Genomic DNA, 22427 nt, shown 5'->3' with positions numbered 1-22427 from the left:
AGTTCACCCAAAAATTAAAATTAGATATTTATTAGATATAAGATATTTTAGTTGAAATCCGATGGCTCCGTGAGGCCTACATAGAGAACAATGTCACTTCCTCTGTCAAGATCCATAAAGGTACTACAAGCATATTTAAATCGGTTCATGTGAGTACAGTGGTTCAATATTAATATTATAAAGTGACGAGAATATTTTTGGTGCGGCAAAAAAACTAAATAACAACTTATTTAGTGATGACCGATTTCAAAACACCGCTTCAGAAAGCATAAATGAATCAGTGTGTCGAATCATGAATCGGATCACGGGTCAAACTGCTGAAATCAAGTGATTTTGGCGCTCCGAACTGCTGATTCATTATGCTCCGATGCTTTCTGAAGCAGTGTTTTGAAATCGGCCATCACTAAATAAGTCGTTATTTGGGGTTTTTTTTGGCGCACCAAAAATATTCTCGTCACTTTATATTATTAATATTGAACCACTGTACTCACATGAACTGATTTAGATGTGTTTTAGTACCTTTATGGATCTTGACTGAGGAAATGTCATTGCTACCTATGTAGGCCTCACGGAGCTATCGGATTTCAATTAAAATATCTTAATTTGTGTTCCGAAGATTAACGAAGGTCTTACGGGTGTGGAATGGGTAAATAATAAATGACAGAATTTTCATTTTTGGGTGAACTAACCCTTTAATGTGTGGTGGCTGGTGCATCGCAGACTTAGCGCAAGATGAGCATTTGTTTAAAAAGTAAACTAATCCTTTAAGTGTGAGCTATAGAAATTGTGGTGCTTACTCCCCTAAAAACAAAAATATTATAGTTGATTGTCATTTCCAGGTTTGTTTGTGAATGAGAGATGCTCAGTTCTAGATTTAGCTGCCCACTCTCTATTTCACTCACATGATGACGATGATCAACTGTGGCATATTGATTGACTGCGGCTATACTTGAAAGCGAAGCAGAAATGGTGGGAGCTCACGGAACCCAAGGACTGCATTTCCCAGGGCCCTTTGAGATCAAGTAAATGACCAGATGGTCGTCCAGACAGGATGCGGCTTCTGCTCATGAAAACCTAATCACAGATAACAAAGACACTCTGCCTTCCTCATTGATCAGAGCGTGTGTGTGTGCGTGTTGGTCTGACAGCAGGAGATTGGCTCCTCTGTTTGTCCTCGGCCTCTGACGGCTTGCGGGTGTTGACACTCTGCGTTTGCTGGATGTGCCAAGGGACCAAATGGAGAGCCGGGGAACTGTTCAGACAGAAATGCACCATCTCCCCCGTGACAGGCCAAGAGGTTATCGGTTGGGTTGGAAAGCTGTGAAGAGCGCAGAGAGATGGATCTGCATTGGCAAAGAAGGGAAAAGGAGTCTTACTGGAATGTATGCTGAGGGACGCACAATCACGCAGGCAAACAAAGTTAGTCCGATGTACAAACACACAGGAAATTAGGTTATGTATCACTAACTGTTGAACTGCCTGCCTTTATGCATGTGTTCTACATGGCGGTTTTCAGAGATAGACAACAAATTATAGAGCCATATGTAGTTATGCACAGATATTTCGGCAACCAAAAATAGAATTTTCGGTTACGGCCAAAATGATTTTGGAGTGCTTGAAATTATTGTCCGTGTCAGTGTCACACATTGTGGATAAGATACAACAGGTAAACATGTCAGCTGAGTGGATGGCTGGATACTAGAGCTGGGTTAACAATATTGATTTATCGAATTTGAATAGGTCTTCATTTTGGTGAACGTGTATTGGTTCTTAAATCCCAAGAATCTATCTTTTAGTCTACTTCACTTAATGTAGTGAATGTAAAATGAAAACGTAACTAAACATTATTTGTAGTGCTCCTCCTATTCAATTATCACAATAAGCTATGTGCATTGTAACTTTTAAAATAAAGCAAAGGCTCAGCTATCACAGTATGTCAATATTCAAACGATAAAAGTCATTTTGATGCTCTTTAATGTGGCTTGACATATCGCTGTAGCCGCTTCAGTTCAAGCACAGAACACACATGAACCAATCATCTCTTTCCTCTTCACTACTAGTTATAGCACAAAATAAACATGTATGAACATCAGAAGGTATGTTAAAAGATACAGTATAACTTGAAATAGCATTTTTTCGTAATCATTCAATGTTTCAACCATGGAAAGACGTCAATTAATCAGCTTTTGAACGTCATGTAATGTTACATTTAGCTCAGGAAAGCTATAAAATGTCTATAAACTCGTTAGTTAGCAAAAATAACTCCAGAGAGCAGCATTTTGCTAAATATATGCACTATATTGTATATTTATAATATTTTTCTTAACCTGTTGTGTTCATTATTTAATTTATATATGAATAAATCTGACATGAAAAGTTGTTGTTTTTTTTTTATTACAGCTGCCACTCGTCTGTATAAAATGTTTTTATTTGAGTGTGTATTATTAAATACTTTTGATTAATTAATTGATTATTAAATAAACTTTATTTTCAGTTTCAGTTCTTGGATAAATGAAAACTCAAAATTCATTTTTTTCCGTTTTTAATTTTTCTGGATTCCGTTTTTTTCCGTTTTATTTCCGACTCCATTTTAATGGTTTAATTAAATTTTAGTAATCAAAAAGCATGTCTAATTAATTGAAATAATGAATCTTGTCCAGTTTACCAACAATTTAAAAGTTCAGCAAAAAAAATTACATTTTTTAGGGCACTATGATAAACGTTTTATTCTTTTCCCTCAAATTTTATTTTTACCAAATTCTGTTTTCTGGATTCCATTTTAATGGTTTAATTCCATTTTAATAATCAAAAAGCATGTCTAATTAATTGAATTCTTAAAAACAACAATATTTATTAATTAAAAAATAGATTTTTCTTCTGTTCTGTTGTGTATTTAAATTTTTCTGGCAAAAAAATGAACGCATATCATTTAATTTATCTTTTAATCATGATATTAAACTTTTTTGTCAAACAATGTGCTGCACAACAGAGCTTTAGCGTTAAAATGAAAACATGGAAGAAACACTGAGATTTATTATTTAAAAATATATTTTAATAATTTATTGTTAAATTCATTTATCTAAATTCTGCTATACAACAGTAATATGTTTCTGTCAAGTTAAATCCTAGAGCTTTGAGTTTCTCTGTGTTTCTGACGGTAGTTTTCTCAAACGAAGCGGTTAAATGCTGATGAAGTGACTTTCACAGCAGCTCTGGAGATGAATTTGTGCGTTCATATAGTGAGGCGCCAGAGGACGAAAACACCGCGAGCGTCGCATGTGCTTCAGCATGCGTGCGCCCCCGTGCGAGTGTGTGAGGTAAATGAAACCACGCTTCTGCATCATTCATTTCAGAGTCACACAGGCATGCAGGATTCATGTTTAAATAGTCTTTTTGCAGTTTAATATTCACAGACACTAGTCTATATCGCGATTTAATTTAAGTGTACTGACCTGCTTTTAATTCATTCATCAAAAATGTGCAAATTCCGTGACATTCCTTCCGTGATTCCGTGATCGCGGAAATTATAGGGCCCTAAAATTGTTTTAGGTGTATCACTAGCCATATGATGTGTTGGCCTTCTCATCATCCTTTAAACCCTAGTCTTTCTGAACGCCTTCTGCTCGGGCACTGTTGTTCTTATTTCCATCCTCCAATGGACACAGAATAGCCAGTTGTTTAGCAATGCCCTCGCAGCCACCCACAACACCCTTGCTTCGTGACTTTGAGATTTGCATGGGCAGATACCTCTCTGACTTTCTTCAAGTTGTCTAGTCTCACTGCAGACTTCAAACACCGTTAATAACATTGATGTATAATATAATATTGTTACCTACCTTAGACCTGGACCAAAACCAAATAAAGACAGTATTATGTTTCTGAAGCACTGTGTCATTACCTCTTGTACTTTTTCTCACACCGTCTCTTTCCGTTCCCCTCCACCTCCTCCTCCTCCTGCACTTTGGTTCTGAAAAGCTCTTCTCCTTTGGCGTTAAGTGTTTAATCTGTGATCTCATGTCTTGATTCAGCCTGAACAGCACAATGGGTGCAAATTACCCCAGGCAAACGAATACGTAATTAGCCCACTCTGGCATGACACTCAGCTGCTCAGGCCTTTGAAGGCCTAGATTAATAATACAGCTCTTCAATGGGCCTTTGTCCCATCCACAGGCTAATGCTCGCTAATGGCTAACCAGCCGCACACTGGTGTCCTCTCACCTCTGACCAGTGTGCACAAGGTGAGCGTGCCAGCTTGGATACACATACTAACCGGATCATTTAAGCTGAATTAATCCCCCAGGTATACACAGATATAGGACATTGTAATCAACATAACCCATTTTATTTTATACTTTTATTTATTTTATATTTTAACATATATATATATATATAATATATATACAGTACAGTCCAAAAGTTTGGAACCACTAAGATTTTTAATGTTTTTAAAAAAAAGTTTCGTCTGCTCACCAAGGCTACATTTATTTAATTAAAAATACAGTAAAAAACTGTAATATTGTGAAATATTATTACAATTAAAATAACTGTGTACTATTTAAATATATTTGACAAAGTAATTTATTCCTGTGATGCAAAGCTGAATTTTCAGCATCGTTACTCCAGTCTTCAGTGTCACATGATCCTTCAGAAATCATTCTAATATGCTGATTTGCTGCTCAATAAACATTTATGATTATTTTCAATGTTGAAAACAGTTGTGTACTTTTTTTTTCAGGATTCCTTGATGAATAGAAAGTTCAAAAGAACAGCATTTATCTGAAATACAAAGCTTCTGTAGCATTATACACTGCCGTTCAAAAGTTTGGGGTCAGTAAGAATTTTTATTTTTATTTTTTGAAAAGAAATTAAAGAAATGAATACTTTTATTCTGCAAGGATGCATTAAATCAATCAAAAGTGGCAGTAAAGACATTTATAATGTTACAAAAGATTAGATTTCAGATAAACACTGTTCTTTTGAACTTTCTATTCATCAAATAATCCTGAAAAAAAATATTGTACACAAATATTTTGTACAATTGTACACATGAAATGTTTCTTGAGCAGCAAATCAGCATATTAGAATGATTTCTGAAGGATCATGTGACACTGAAGACTGGAGTAAATTCAGCTTTGCATCACAGGAATAAATTACTTTGTGAAATATATTCAAATAGAAAACAGTTATTTTAAATTGTAATAATATTTCACAATATTACTGTTTTTTACTGTATTTTTAATTAAATAAATGTAGCCTTGGTGAGCAGACGAAACTTCTTTTAAAAACATTAAAAATCTTAGTGGTTCCAAACTTTTCGACTGTGTATATATATATATATATATATATATATATATATATATATATATATATATATATATATATATATATATATATATATATATATATATAAAATGTGTGTGTGTGTGTGTAGTATTATTTATTTTTTGTTTACAGGTTCTTTACTTCTGAATTGCTAAATTTTACTTATTTTACTAATAAGCATTCTTAAGTGTGTAAGGGAAAATGCATTAAGCATATGACTCTTTCCCATATGTCTTTTGTCCCTCATTGTCATTCGTGGTGCTTCTGCAGGAAGTTAGTCTCAAGACAAGCGTGTTTGTTTATTATTAAAGCTGTCACTCCACTGACAGCTGTCCTCTCAGCATGGCGTTTCTTGTTTACACACAAATTCTGTATTCCTCCCTCTCAGACGATTTATCAACGTTCAAGTTTATCCATTCAGAATGCCTCATTAAATCACCTTCCTCTGGCATCTTTTTTTTATCTCTGAAGTTGCCCGTCCTGCTGAGCTGAAATTACATATTCTTTCCGCAGAGTGCGTCCTACTGACTCTAAGTCACCGCTTTCAGTCACGCCTATCTCTCTAGTCTTTCTCATCACTCTGTCCCAGCCTTCCAAACATAGATATCAAACAGTCGTCTCTATCGAAATTCCCTTCCTATTTCCAAAAGCCTTGTGTCCCATCTATAAGGTCCAGCCAAGGAAAGTCGTGCGCGGAGAGGACTGTTCCCTTTTGAGAATTTACATTGAACACCTAACCCAGAGAAATCGATTGATGACCTTTGTGGCAGGCTGTGATGAAGAGAGGGTGACCTGGTGTGATGAGGCCGTGGCGGGGAAGCCGCAATCTCGAACTGCGCATTATGTGAACTAACAAATGCATTCTGCGAGTGGCCAAGAGGGAGAGTGTGTTAAACCAAAACAGCTGCACTGCACAACAGATGGTAAGGCCGCAGTAATCCTTCTAAGATCTCAAGTGCAAGCAATTGAAAACCGCAATGAGAAAACTGAATCTGAAAATGGCCTCGCGGTGACTGCTCTGCTGAAGGATATCTCCCAGCCACAGCCCAAGTAAACAAACTCGGAAAAGACTTCCAGACTAGCAGAAGATAACTCACTCTGATCTGTAATGTTTACAATCTCATTATTTTTGCTTTTCCTACTTTAGAAATACTTGTTGTTTGAACTTGCTCCTCTGCTAGAGCTACCAAATGGAAAACTGCCAACTTAAGAAAATTGATGTGAGGATTACGGTATGTTTCCGAGATTAGACAGTCCCACGGTTTACCATACTGTCATAAACATCCCACATCTTATTATTAAGTGGCGCATCTCTGTCATCATTTCACAAAAATGTCTTCATAAAGGGACAGTTAAATTTACTCAACCTCATGTTTTTGAAAAATGTTTTCATGTTATTTTTGGCCATAAACTGAAAGTCAGTGGAGTTCAGTGTTGCTTTGGACCCCACTGACTTTCATTTTATGTACCAAAACAGTTCTTCTTTTTTGTTGCATTGAAAGAAAAAGAAAAATCATACAGGTTTGATGACATGAGAGTGAGTAAATGATTTAGATTTTTGAATTAACTTTTCTTTTAACTGAAATTACATTTTGTAAATTGAGTGATTATGTAATGTGGAACCAGGGATATTATAGTTAACTAACACTAAAACCACACAAAAACTTACATTAATTGAAATAAAATAAATTATATTTATTTTATTTTATTTTATCTTATTTTATTATTTTAGCTAGTTGCCAAGGTAACATTTCTTATTTTCATTTAGTTTAATTTGATGTACTAAAATAACTAAAACTGAAATAAAAATAAATTAAAAAATTATTTAAAATGACAAAAACACAACAAAATTACTAAAACATTAACTACAATTAAAGGATTAGTTCACTTTCAAATTAAAATTTCCTGATAATTTACTCACCCCCATGTCATACAAGATGTTCATGTATTTCTTTCTTCAGTCGAAAAGAAATTATGGTTTTTGATGAAAACATTCCAGAATTTTTCTCTATAGTGGACTTCAATGGCCTCCAAATGGTTGAAGGTCAAAATTACAGTTTCAGTGCAGCTTCAAAGCATTCTACCCAATCCCAGACGAGGAATAAGGGTCTTATCCAGAGAAAACCATCGCTCATTTTCTAAAAAAAAAAAAAGAAAAGATTTTAACAATAAATGCTCATCTTGAACTAGCTCTCTTCTTCTTCTTCTCTATTTGAATTCCAGCAGTGTAGATGCTGCTAAAGTAAGTGTATTACTGCCCTCCACAGGTCAAAGTTTGAACTAATTGTTATTTACTTGCACTAGCATATTGTATATAACAATTTAGTTCAAACTTTGACCTGTGGAGGGCAGTAATACACTTAGCAGCATCTACACTGTTGGAATTCAAATAGAGAAGAAGAAGAGAGCTAGTTCAAGATGAGCATTTATGGTTAAAATATATAATTTTTTTTAGAAAATGAGTGATGGTTTCTCTAGATAAGACCCTTATTCCTCGTCTGGGATTGGGTAGAATGCTTTGAAGCTGCAGTGAAACTGTAATTTTGACCTTCAACCGTTTGGGCTCCATTGAAGTCCACTATAAGGAGAATAATCCTGGAATGTTTTCATCAAAACCTTAATTTCTTTTCGACTGAAGAAAGAAAGACATGAACATCTTGGATGACATGGGGGTGAGTAAATTATCAGGAAATTTTAATTTGAAAGTGAACTAATCCTTTAAAATGACAACAGAACATTTAAAAATAAAAGTATAATAGTATCCCAGTAATACTAAAATAACAATAAAAACATCAGCTGCTGAGTAAATTCAGAAATGCCCTAAGCGAATGTCAGAGGTAGTGTTTTCTCAGTAAGGTCACAGAATCCCCGTCCTTGCTCAATCTAACGGCAGGAGACTGCAGCGTTCCAACGACTACGCCGACGCAGAACTGCCAAAACCCTGAGAAACCCGTGCCAATTGCCGCCTTCGCCTCTTTTGGCTCAGGTCTTTGTGAGAGGATTGCTAGGCTAGCAAGTGCATAATTACTTGCTCAGTGGTCTATTGGAACAGGTTTCCTCACACCTTCTTTCCTTTGCACCAAATGAAGTATCTTTTCTGAGGACGGCGGTAAATTAAACTCCAGGAGTCATCAGGATGCAATACATTTACATAACTTGCAGTTCCATTTTTTTCTTGTCAAAAATTCTTAATTACTGCTGCATTTAAAGATGTTCAGCTGCAAAAATGGAATATTTAATCATGTAAATATTAGCATTTGGTTGATAAATAATTGCTTGCTCAATACTGTATATTTTGTGTGCCTAGATTTGGTTTGGATCCCTCCGATGTAAATCTGACTGGGTTGAGTGATGTGATGAAATTTGTCTTTATTTTGAGCTATTGTAATAGTGAGGCTTGCTTTATGCACTTGAGGGAACATCATTCACTGTCCTGGGAAAGCAGAGTGTGCTTAACAGCCTGACCAACTGTGAAGTGAGGCTGTCCCTGCCAGAACCTCAGGCAGTTTATGCCTTTCTTGCACAGACCGCAGTGCTAATTGCAGCGGTTGTGTTGTACTGGGTGTGAGCAGAAGTGGCCAGTGTGTGTATAAAGAAGTATTTGTATATGGAAGAATGATGCAAGTGTGAAAGTTACATGGCAGATGTGAGTCTCCTGCTGTTTAGTACATGATATGCTCTATTCCACCTCTTCTTAGGGTACCGTCACACTATAAATTACATTCCCGTATACCCGGTGTGTGATTGGAAAAACAGGATTATAGATTACTAGTACTCTACCAACTAAGATGGCCTAATCAAACCACTTTATTTCAATTTTGTGGGTGTTTAATTCATTATATAAATATTATTAAATTAATAATTGTTAAATAAAATTTTTGGAGTTTAAAGGGATAGTTCACCAAAAAATAAAAATTATCCCGTGATTTACTCACCTCTCAAGCCATCCTAGATGTATATGACTATATTCTTTCAGACGAACACAATCGGAGCTATATTTAAAAATATCCTGACTTTGAATCCCAAAAAAATGCATCCATCATTATAAAAATAATCTAAACGACTCCAGGGGGTTAATAAAGGCCTTCTGAAGCAAAGCAATGTGTTTTTGTAAGAAACATATCCATTTTTAAAACTTTATAAGTTAAAATAACTAGCTTAATAGTATGTTTTTAAGTGGGAGGTGTTAACAGGATTAAAAAAAACCGAAATAACCGACATCTGAAAATTACGTCATTTAGAGGTTCTGAATTTCAGTTTCATTTACTTTTCGATTAATCGTCCAGCCCTAATTGAGTGTCACATGATCCTTCAGAAATCATTCTAATAGACCCTTTTCACAGACTGTGCTGACGTGTTTTAACGGTCATCAATATCGTAAATCCTGCAAAGTTTTTTTTTTTTAAAAAAACATATGTACATTTATATCACTATACTTTGTATTATATTACCCTTCCATCAAATAAAAAAAACTAGTTAACGCTGCTGTGAGGGTTGAGTGAAGGTAAAAAGGACATCTTTCTCTCTGACTGCCGTTATCAATCGCTTTCTCGTTTTGAAAGTTGTGAAAACTACGGAAGAGGATTAGGGCCAAGCAATAATAAAAAAATAAAACCATCTCAAGATTAAAGTTGTTAAATTTAGAGAAAAAACTCATTGAATTTCGAGAAAAAATGAAAATAAAGAGAAAAAAGTCGAGATAAAATGTTGAGATTAAAGTCATTAAATTACAAAAAAAAGTTGTTAAATTACAAGAACAAATTCGTTAAATTATAAGAAAAATGTCCTTAAGTTTCGAGAAAAAATTCAAGATAAAATGTTGAGAATAAAGTCATTAAATTACGAGAAAAAAGTTGTTAAATTACGAGAACAAATTCGTTAAATTGAAAGAAAAATGTCCTTAAATTTCAAGAAAAAAGTCGAGATAAAATGTTGAGAATAAAGTAATTAAATTATGAGAAAAAAGTCGTAATTTAACGAATTTGTTCTCGTAATTTAACAACTTTTTTCTCGTAATTTAATGAGTTTATTCTCAACATTTTATCTCGTCATTTTTCTCAAAATTTAACAATTTTTTTCTCGTAATTTAACGAGTTTATTCTCAACATTTTATCTCTACTTTTTTCTCTAAATTTAATGACTTTATTCTCAACATTTTATCTCGACATTTTTCTCGAAATTTAAAAAAAAAAATTCTCGTAATTTAACAAGTTTATTCTCAACATTTTATTTCGACTTTTCTCAAATTTTTAAAAACTTTAATCTCGAGATGGTTTTATTTTTTTTATTATTGCTTGGCCCTAATCCTCTTCCGTAGAAATCACTACTGTGAGGTTTTTTTTTTTTTTGCTTTTTGAGCAAATGGAAACACAAAAAATATTTTTAATGTATTCTCTCATTGACCGCTATAGGATTTTACCCAACTATGACGACTTCCGCTTCGGAGAAACCTGGAAATGTGAAAAGGGTCTATAATTAGCATATTTGCTAATTTTTATATATATATATATATATATATATATATATATATTATTATCAATGTTGAAAAAAGTTGTGCTGCTTAATATTTTTGTGGAAACTGGCATTCTTTTTTTCAGGATTCTTTGATGATAGAAAATTCAATAGAACAGCATTTATTTGAAATAGAAAACTTTTATAAAATTACAGATGTCTTTACTCTCATTTTTTCCACAAATGTGTCCTTGCTGAATAAAATGATTAACTTCTTTTTTTACACTTGCCACAATCCATCCAGTGATTGGCTTTATCCACAAAATACACATCGGAATTGGGTGACTTGTTCAGGGTTACAGATCTTGGTCTTCTTCAGATTGAAAATCAACAACAAATAGGCTTGTACATGAAACAGCAGCATGCAGAACATACAGGCTGTGTGTTGTTTGTATGGAGATGTTCAAGTTAAGGGGTGGCTTAGCGATATTTCTGTGTATAGAAATCTTAGAAATGTTCTCCCCGCTCTCTGTCCCTCTTGTCAGATTGCTCTGTGTTTGCGTCATTTCCAGTGTCACGGAAAAACATTATAGCAGTAGCTTCAGACCCACGTAACTCCTACAGAAAATTTCTCCAGTTCTACAGTTGGATATAGTGAGGCCTCTGTTCTTCAGTCTTGATCAGTACCTGCTCTCCTTGCTGTCATGTCGTATGTTTAGCATAGCACTCACATTCTGAAAATGGACTTGGACTTCATGGTGTATTGTTGAATAGATGGTTGCCAGGCAACCTGATATGTTAGGCATTGTACCATCAGTAATTTTCAGTCCCTCACAGTTGCCCCTTCAATCATTGTATTCGCCAGCATGTAATCAGAGCACCTAATTAATACAGTGATTTGAAATGGTCTCATCTCCTTCAGATACACCAGGAAAAATGAAGATGTCGAAATATTAGCTTGTGAGGAGGTGTTGTCCCGTGTCCTAATTGGGATCCTCGATGGAAAAGAGAAATTCAATATGAGGAGAATTAATTCTTCCTGTGCAGCTTGCAAACTTAAGGCTTTGGCCTAATTTCAGCTGATGGATTCTGTATGGCGCGGATCAATGCTTGTGAACTAGCCCTGCCTTTGCATAAATGTGTGGGCAAGCACAGATTAGTTCACTTTCGGGCTTTTTGTTCTTTGAATAATTTATTCTGTACCCTATTAAATGTTCCCCCAAAAGCCACCCTTCAAACCTCCCACCTAAAGAAAAATCGATCAACAAATGCACCAATGTTCATCTGTCGCTAACATGCGGTTTTCTACGTTTATCGTGTTATCTGTTGTGTAATTTAGCACTTAAGAACACTTGTGATTTGCTTCATTTGCCCACAGTTGTTTTTCAGCACTGAAAAAGCCTTTGCAAATCAGATTCTACCCCTTTCATTATTGGGCTTGTGGCTTGTTTCGTTTCGAGATGAATTAGCTCGCTTCCAAACACAACTGTCTGTCTGGAATGTAATTGATTATTTGGAGTGGGAGTAGAGGAAGGGGGCCCTGTGGAAAAATAATTTGTTGCTAACTGCTTTAGTGCTGCACAGAGTGTAATCTCTGACAGTGAGTTAGCATGCCATACAATAGCTTATTGCTACAGCTGTTATTCTCTGAAGGGAGAGATGAAATTAGCATTCCGAGTTAACACATGTTTGGCAGAACATATTGTGCCTTATTCTTTCTGAATATATGTCTGTATTCTAATTATGTGTGTGTGTGTCTGTGCTTGTTTTTGTGATTTATGAGGACACAAATTTGTATAATGACATGGGTATTACACTGGTATTACGACGTAAACACAAAATATGAGGACATTTCATGAGTCCTCATATATAAAATGGCTTTAAAAACATACTAAACAATGTTTTATTAAAAATGTAATGTTTTCTGTCATGGGTAGGTTTAGGGGTAGGGGTAATGTAGGGGGAAAGAATGTACAGTTTGTACAGTATAAAAACCATTACACCTATGGAAATGTCCTCACTAAGTTAGCAAAACAAACCTGTGTGTGTTTGTGTATGTATGTTTTGTTTAACTCTTTATCCATCAGAGTTTTATTTTTTAAATTTTGCCAGTTCTTTTTTTTTAATCAACACTTGAATGTGGGTAAATTTCATATAAAAAGCAACATTTTGAGCAAAAAGCTGAGAAAATTGCATTTCTGTCAAAGACTACATCTGGATCAGATTCAGTACGATGATCAAAACATAGATGGAGTAGATCAAGTCCATCAACATCCCTAAAGCTTGCACAGTCCCAACCACTTCCTGGGTCGACATTTCACTTGGTAACATTAGACTGTTTTTGATTTATATGCTGTTTATTGTTGATGATCGCGTTATTTTTCATATACATTTGCTTACATATGAAATCGCTTGTTTCTGCTGCTGCTTTGCTTGTGTTTTGATCTGGAGATAACGTACTCATCCAGAAGATGTGTGATAGCGCCCCCTAGTGTATTACAGTGTAAACACGGAAAGCCGTAAAACTCATCAATGTCGGCGAATCGTTTTTTTTTCTTCATAAAAGACAAGATAACTTGTCAGTGGCGGGGAAAGAGTTACTATACAGAAACAACTATGTAGTAAGTCAGCCATTAATTTCCCCCATTTTACCTGTTACATTGCTCTGTCTTTTTATCTTTTTTATTTTTTTGGTTTTCGATGTTCAGTGTGCAGAGACAAAAGTTTTTTCCCCACATCTGTTCTTACATCTAATATTCTTTTTATTGCTATTTTATCTGGTGATGCTAGTGGCTTAGAAATTACACAACTTCAGCATAATTTTAGTGTACAAATATATGATAAACCTATTTTAAGGAAGCAGAAATATGCTAAATAATGAATGTCTCAGAACATCTGCTGAATGGCGTTCTAACATCAGACAGGGAACGCCAAATGTTCTAAAAATCTAATTTTCCAGATAAAATCAACACATCGGTCAGAAATGGTGCCTGGTTTGTAATGCATCTGGCTCGGATTGTTTCCCGATCCCATCCGCCATATCTGCCAAGATTAACTTAAACAGATAAAGTCTGTTCCCACTGTAATAAAACATGACCGAAGTGGTGAGGAGATTGTGAGTTAATGTGCTGGAGGCTGTACTGTTCTCTGTCTGATCTTTGTTACAGCTTCTGCATTCTGCTGTTGTTTAAAAATAGTGTTTGACACCACTGTCAGTGTTCATGGGTCACAAAGAAACTCTAGTATTATCCTTAGTCTTTTTGTGTTTGTGCAAGTCTGTTTTATCCCATAAGCATCGTGTGTAGGAGGTAAACAAGTCTATTCTTGTTATACTGCGTCCTTGTATGAAGTATTCTACTGATTTCACAATAATTTAGAGTGTTTTATATCAGCTTTATTTTTTCATAAAGACTTAATTGGACTGGCAATGTCTCTAAACGTTGTGGATTTCCACATGCAAGATCACATGTTCATTTTGTATCCCAACCATTTGTTTGAAAGCTTAATTGCATTTTTGGTTGTTCACTAAACAACCCCTGGTCTCTCTGGGTTTCAAAGGCAATTATTGACAAGTAAACTTCTCGTAATGAATCATCTATTCACTAAAGGCCTCTGGGAGTGATGAACCATGACAAATCAATAGGATTGTCATCACCGCTGTCCTTTTGTTTGCACTGTATGGATTGTAAATAGTTCAATGGGACTATACCTTGGTAACACTTTCAAAATAATCCTGTCTCACCCTTCTGGAAAAAACAGACCAGTTTAAGATAGCTTAACAAGTTCAGACCATATTTGACCAGCTAGAGACCTATTTAATATCAGAAGCATTCACTAAAGTTAACTTACTTCCTCAGCAAGATTCTCATCAGACTGTTTTTCCATCACAACAGCAGTTGACCTAAAGGAGAAAAATTAGCATAGAAGACAATTTTATATAATGCTGGCTACAGTGACCTTCCAGCGCTGAGAATACGATGCAATTAATGCATTCTGACACATTTTGGAACACAGTGATGCGTGAAATCAAATTTGCATAGATAGAAGTGTTCAAATACTTGCACAGAGAACTTTCAGGCTTTCAGGCTCATCTTCGGAACACAAATGAAGATATTTTTAATGAAATTTCTGTCCCTCCATTGACAGTCTACGTAACTACCACTTTGTTTTATAAGCATAAAACAGAAACTCAACTGTATTGGCTTGATGCGTGAGAACAAACCTCATTGGTTCTTGCGGAAGCTCAAATGCGTAACATGAGAATGAACCTCAATGGTTCTCGCATGTCAAGAAAGCATGCTTGAGCTTCCGTTTATCATAACTGATGTGTGCATTGATGAATGATTATATGTGAATAAAATAGGGCTGCTGATCGCGATTAATCGTTTCAAAATAAATGTCTGTGTTTACACACTGTGTAATACACACACATACATGTATAAATTTAAGAAATATATGCATGTATAAATAAATATATATATTTAAATATATTTGATATTATATATAAATATAAATATGTTATATATAAATATAAAATTTTTCTTAAATATACATATGTATGTGTGTGTATTTATATATACATAATTATTATACACAGAACACACATATTTATTACGTAAACACAGACTTTTATTTTGCAAACAATTAATCACGATTAATCGTTGTGCAGCCCTAGAATAAAAGCCTAAATTAAATCAGTCCATCATATCAAGTGATGGTGTTTTTCGATGTCTTTGGCCCCATTTACACTGCACGGCAGGTAAAGTGACCCAATTCCGTTTTTTTCCTCCCATGTGGCACAGATCGGATATGAGTCACGACCGTGTAAGCAGGAAAAAAGTGCATGGAATCCGATTTTCACAGATCGGTTTCAGGCCTCATTCATATGTGGTTATAAATCAGATATGAATCGGATACGTGCGTTTGCGCCTGCAATGTAAGCGGGCAGATCGGATATTCCCCTGTAAATGCGACTCCTGCGTCATTGAAAAGTGAGGGTTTTTTAATATTTCGCGGTACAGACATACCTATAACAAACGGAACATCTCTAGTTGACTGGCAGATTATTAATTGCATTTGTTTGTGTTAAATAAAAGACGATCTGACTCTTGAAATCACACTGAGTACAGCGACAACGGATCGTGCACAGACGCGCGCTTCAGTCCCTATTCGTTCCATTGAAACCACAAAATAAAAAGCACACAAACTTGCAACTGCCCTTGATATACAATCACTGATGAATGCATTTGTTTTAATGATAAAAAAACAAAAAAAAAACACTAGTATAGAATGGCGGATTCGAGCCCATGAAGCTGTGAATATCTACCCGTGCCCGAGTATTCTTCAATTCGCACGCTTCCAGCGGAGCTGCGTGCGTATAGTGTCGTGAAGAATTTGTATTATTTTTATGCAGGGATGTAACTATTGCATTAAAAGGGTTTCTATATGAATTCATGTCAATAAATTAAGCTCAGTGTACCATTGAAATTGATTTGTGATTTGAAATTGATTTGTGATGTCAAATAGGCTATTTTTGGTACGTTTCGCCAAGTGCAGTGTAAAAAGGACACATCCGATACAGGTCACTTTTAAAAGAAATGTAAGCACGTCGTCCAAAAAAATCGGATATGGTCAAAAGATCGGATCTGTGCATTAAGACTTGCAGTGTAAATGCGGCCTTTATGAACGTTTTGAAGTGTATAAGCGGTAGTGCATGAACTGTCAATGGAGGGACAGAAATCTCTCAGATTTCATTAAAATATCTTCATTTGTGTTTCAAAGATGAATGAAAGTCTTAAAGGAACACTCCACTTTTTTTGAATATGGCTCATTTTCCAACTCCCCTAGAGTTAAACATTTGAGTTTTACCGTTTTCGAATCCATTCAGCCGATCTCTGGGTCTGGCGGTACCACTTTTAGCATAGCTTAGCATAGTTCATTGAATCCGATTAGACCGTTAGCATCGCGCTTAAAAAAATGACCAAAGAGTTTCAACATTTTTCCTATTTAAAACTTGACTTTTCTGTAGTTACATCGTGTACTAAGACCGTTGTGATTTTCTAGGCTGATATGGCTAGGAACTATACTCTCATTCCGGCTTAATAATCAAGGAACTTTGCTGCCGTACCATGGGTTCAGCAGGCGCAATGATATGATGAGATGGTAAGAATCTTGAAACTGTCATGCATGCATTTGTGACGTCTCGCCTTGACTATTGTAATTCCTTGTATATTGGTGCCTCTCAGTCTTGTGTTTCACGCTTACAGTTAGTCCAAAATGCTGCAGCCCGGCTCCTCAAAGGGAAGCGTAAAAATGATCACATTACACCAGTTCTGATTTCGCTTCACTGGTTACCGGTCAAATACAGAATTGACTTCAAAGTCTTGTTATTTGTTTTTAAGTCCTTGCGGAACCAAGCGCCACAGTACCTATCTGAATTACTGCTTCCATCCTCTCAGTCTAGATCACTTAGATCTAGGAACTCTGAATTACTTTATGTTCCTAGAACCAGACTTAAAAACAGGGGTGATCGCGCATTTGCGGCCATCGGCCCCAAGTTATGGAATAGCCTTCCAGCCTACATCAGATCTGCCCAAACCTTGTCAACTTTTAAATCTGCCCTGAAAACTTACTTTTTTTCCACGGCTTTCAATATCCCGTGACTCATATTGGCCTTAATTGTTTTTGTAACTAGCTGTTCTCTTTTATTTTTTATTTTTTTATTCTTTTTACTTTTATTGTTTCTCTAGTGCTTAAAATTTTGTCGTTATTGTCGACTTCTTTTGCCTTGTAAAGCACTTTGGTCAACACCAGTTGTTTTTAAATGTGCTGTATAAATAAACTTGTATTGTATTGTATTGTATTGAGATAAATCTCAACTCTTTAACTCTAGGGGAGTTGGAAAATGAGCCTATTTTCAAAAAAAGTGGAGTGTTCCTTTAAATGGTTTTGAATAACATGAGGGTGCGTTATTAATGACAGAATTTTATTTTTGGGTGAACTAACCCTTTAAGGTCTTTTGAATCACAAGATACTTCCAGGCGCGTGTGTTTGAGCTAAAGTCTGCAGGAAAGTGGCCCCCCAAAAGCAGAATTGGACACCCCTGGACTAGTATATGAGTTCGTCCTTCCAATGACAAGATGAACAACTTCATCCAATGTCATCTAGGGATGGGAAACGTGGGTTCGCAGATAGCTGGTAAGACCAATTCGAGCCCCGAAGTGTCTCTGGCAATGTGAGCTGGAGTGCTCTCTGTTGCTTGCTCAGGCTTTGTGTGCAGCTCTTTTTTTCTTTGCTGTCTCAATGTGCAGCTGCTCTGAAAGCGTGGCCCCATTGGTTACAGCAAGGTGCTATGCTGAGAGCTTTAGGGCAATGTCTAGCCCTGGTCTAGTACATAAAAGCAGCAGTGGATCTCACAATGTGATCCTAATGATCTGAATCAAATTGAAGACCTTATTTGATAATGGTTGTAAAGTCATGTTTAATGTCCTAACATGGATATTACAAATAATCAAGGTGAATGTTCGGTCAAGGTGAGCGGCACGGACAAATTACATGTGCTAAGGTTATCGACGGCCCAATTACAAAATGTTCTAAAGCTCCAGAGCATTCCCAATTTGGCTGTATTGGGTGAGTGTGAAAATCAATAGTTATCCCAGCGCACTCTTAAGGAAGTTCTGCACTCTGGCTTCTCTACGCTCTCTTTCTCACCAAAATGTAATTTAAAGGTATTTCAGCCTTTCATTTCCAAATCACCTGCTTATTTACTTGGAGGTTTGGAGTTTGCATGGCCAAGAGCTGGCCAATTTCATGCCTGTTGAACTCCAAGACTGATGCCATTGATTATTGTTTGCTGCAGAGCAGGAACAATCTCTGATTGGTTTGTTCATTGCTCTCCTCTCCATACGCAAGTGTGTGTGTGTGTGTGTGTGTGTGTGTGTGTGTGTGTGTGTGTGTGTGTGTGTGTGTGTGTGAGGTCATTATGTTCTTTCTACCCCAGCATTAAATGACCCTCTCAAATCGCAATCACTGTTTATCAGACTGAGAGTGCTGCTCTCTACAGAGGCAGCCCTCAAAACTGATCCTTTAATAATTCTCTCTGCATTATTTTTCTTCTGCTTTTCCCCCCCAAATCCACTGCACTTGCACAACCTTTCCAATTCCCTTTTCTGTTCAAATTAATTTCTCTCATTTCATTATTACATTGCTCTGTCCATCTCATCCACCTTTTGTCCTACATGTCAATCTGACCCACACCTGTCAAATCAGATCACTGAATAATTGAATAAAAGTGAGCTGAATAATGACACTACTGTATAATGTCTTCTGTAGAGTAAAGTTGTAATTATAACTAAAATTATTTGAATGATTCTGATTTTAAAAATTTTGCGACACTGATGTAGTTTTTCCTTTCCATTACTGTAAAGCTGCTTTTGAAGCAATCTATATTGTATAAAATGCTATATAAATAAACTTGACTTCCATCCATCCACCTGCTTTCAAATGGAGCGGCATTTAATAGACAGAACCGTAGTTCACTGACAAGCTACGCAATATCGCGTTCATATCGCAGATGAATCGCCTTATTGCGCGATATTGCGTAGCTTGTCAGTGAACTACGGTTCTGTCTATTAAATGGCGCTCCATTTGAAAGCAGGTGATGGCGATTTAGAGGTAATCAGCTTTACTGACGAAATGTGCGTGAAAATCGCATGCGATATATCGCCCAGCCCTAGTGTTAATCGATTTTAGGCAATTGTACTCTGACATTAAACATTTTAAATTAGTTTTTTCACATATTTTTGTCACCAGTATATTTTTACCATATTTTAACCCTTTCCCCACCAGTTTTTTAGTTTTAAGTTGCCAGCCAGCGCCAGCATTTTTGATCATATTCACAAATTTTTATGGCCCCCAGAATATTTTGTTGTAAGAAAATTTGAACAGTCAATATATCAAAAGAAAGAACAGAGCTCTGCTTTAAATATATATATACTATATATATTCTAGCTTCATTACGTTTTTATCAACTCTTGAATGCAAGTTTTATAAAAAATAAATATGTATATATCAAATGTTCAGTTTTGATTTATATGCTGTTGGCTTACTTGTGTGTAAACAACTTCTATCCGCTCCTTCTGATTTATCTTTTTCTTCGCTTGTTTTGGGATCCGGAGACGCTCTACTATTTCAGAAAATACGTAATACGCACCAATGGTGGGGAATATTATCACCATGATGTGTATTTTTCATCTTCATTATGGTTGATTGAAAATAAATATTTGGTCGATGAACATTTTCCACAGTAATTGCATTTGAGACTAACACTGGCTCTCTCTCTTTCTTTCTCAGCTGGTGGGTGGAGAGTTTGACCTGGAGATGAACTTCATCATCCAGGATGCAGAAAGCATCGCCTGCATGGTGGAGCTGCTGGAGCACTGTGACGTCACCTGCCAGGCGGAGATCTGGAGCATGTTCACAGCTATCCTGCGGAAGAGCGTTCGCAACCTACAGACCAGCACCGAGGTGGGGCTCATCCAGCAGGTGCTGCAGAAGATGAGCTCCGTCGACGACATGATTGCAGGTGAGCACTAAAATAAAGAGTAGTGAGACAGGATCCAAACCTGGCATGAAATTTCAAAAGTTATTGTCTGGCTTGTACATTCAAATAATTGTATTGTTTTCCACAGTTCTTATTCCTGTTTAATACCATTCATGTCACGTCTATGTAAACTCATCTTTTTCCATAAATATGCCTCTTCTGTGCTTCTTAGCAGTGTAAAGAGCCCACATTTTTTCAATTTCATTGTTTACACCAGTGCCTTCAGTTCAAATACTTCAGTCAAATGAAAATCCAATTCACCGAAGAGAAAAGAATCAGTAATTTCTGTGATAATCTATGTTGTATCACATGCTTGTCCATATGTTCCAATCCTCTATTATTTGGCTCCGTTACGTTTTAGCAAAATAGGTTTCACTGTCTCGCTAAACCCCTCATTGTGCATTCTGTGTCCAATATTTCTGTGTAATTACGATCAGTGGACCATGGCCGTCGTTTATTGCAGGGGTAATGTGTAAAATTGGCTCTGTGAACACATTTGGGAGAAAGCTTCTCCCTTACCGTTCTTTAGACAGATTTGCGTGTTAGAAAATACCGCTTCTAATCAGACTATTAGTTCTCATACGCTTCCAGCTTCTGTCCATTTTTGACCAAATTTGTGGCCTTTGAGTGAATGGCGTGTAACTGGGTTATTTTGAAAATCAAATTACAATGATATTACGGCACGACAAACATCACTGCTAAGGGGTTGTTATTTTTCTCGAAATTAGATTATTTCATGTCTCGCGTTTTAAAGAGCTTCTAAATTCATAACGCAGATGTTTTGCAAATTACATCAGCAGACAGTTTGACACTGAGCCATTACAGCCAATATGTGAATGAATAGACTTGGGTTTCCATGCCTTTGAGAGCCACCATCTGATGACTAAAGGAGCCTCAAGAGAACATGCTGTAGATAATGTTCCAGCGGAAAGATAACGATTGGCTTCTTGCCCCGAGTGACATCATCCTCATGAGTTGGCAATTCTGTGCACCGATAATGCTGAGTCATTTTGTTCTCTTCTTTCTCTGTCTTTCTCAGATCTCCTAGTGGACATGCTAGGGGTTTTGGCCAGCTATAGTATCACGGTGAAGGAGCTGAAGCTGTTATTCAGCATGCTGAGGGGGGACGGAGGCATGTGGGTGAGTCTTCTTGCACCATAAACTCTTGACCCTTTTACACCACCTGGATGCCGTTGCTTTCCCTTTTCATCAAAACAAAGTGTTAGGAACAAAAATCTGTATAATATTATTTTTTACTGTATTTCTGATCAAATAAATACAGTGAGACTTCATTTAAAACATTAAACATTATTTTTAACTGAATAATTCTTGTTACAATAGTGTCAGCCCAACTAATTTGCAATGTTTTGGAAAATAAATAAAAAGCAACAAATAAATAATTGTTTTCATATACATTGATTTTTACAATTAATTGGTGCAATAAGCCATTGGTGGCAATGGTTTTACAATCAACATAGGCTTACAATGCTTTTGAGAAATACAACCACAGTGATTATGTTCTTATTAAAGTAATTTGAAAGTTTGTTAGCAGGTCCTCAACCCAAGCACAAGTGCAACAATTCACCACAATGGTAACCCTAAAACTATTAATTAACAGAAACTTTTAAATACCAACATAATAGAAGAGTAAACATTAAAAAATCTTTCCATTTTCTCATCTTCCTAAAAACTGCTTAAAATAACACTTTATTTCAACATTAACAATCCTAGTTCAGCCCCTTTGCAAAGCATGATGGGAAGTGAAAATCCTGTTTGATTGAGTCCTGGTTGGGTTTTATGTTATTTAAATATGAAAACATCAAGTTAAGTCAAAGAGTAATAGTTTCAAGTCAATCTAACATGAATCAATCACATTTAAACCAGAAACCTGATACAATGGTGTTGAATCAAACTAAATTTAAACAGCATCAAAAGATCTTTTTTTTTTTGAGTGTGTGCTAATCAACAATATGCCAGACGATATTAGAGCGTAAATTGCATTTAACCTAGAGTATTAAATGCAACTTTAACAAAGTCAAATTTGTACAAAATG

The 22427-nt window shown here is 36.0% G+C and overlaps 1 protein-coding gene across 1 annotated transcript in view; it reads left to right on the top strand.

Moving 5' to 3' along the window:
* Positions 1 to 22427, top strand: part of nbeaa (neurobeachin a) — a 157800-nt gene that overhangs the window by 47448 nt on the left and 87925 nt on the right. The window contains exons 2-3 of the mRNA XM_067397734.1: positions 20125 to 20356; positions 21414 to 21514. Coding sequence (XP_067253835.1) covers positions 20125 to 20356; positions 21414 to 21514 — 333 coding nt within the window. The remainder of the gene's footprint in view (positions 1 to 20124; positions 20357 to 21413; positions 21515 to 22427) is intronic.

The sequence above is a fragment of the Chanodichthys erythropterus genome, chromosome 10 (genome assembly GCF_024489055.1).
Source record: "Chanodichthys erythropterus isolate Z2021 chromosome 10, ASM2448905v1, whole genome shotgun sequence".
Lineage (NCBI taxonomy): Eukaryota > Metazoa > Chordata > Actinopteri > Cypriniformes > Xenocyprididae > Chanodichthys > Chanodichthys erythropterus.
Note: the sequence above shows the minus strand (reverse complement) of the source record. Positions and strands in the feature narration are given on the sequence as shown.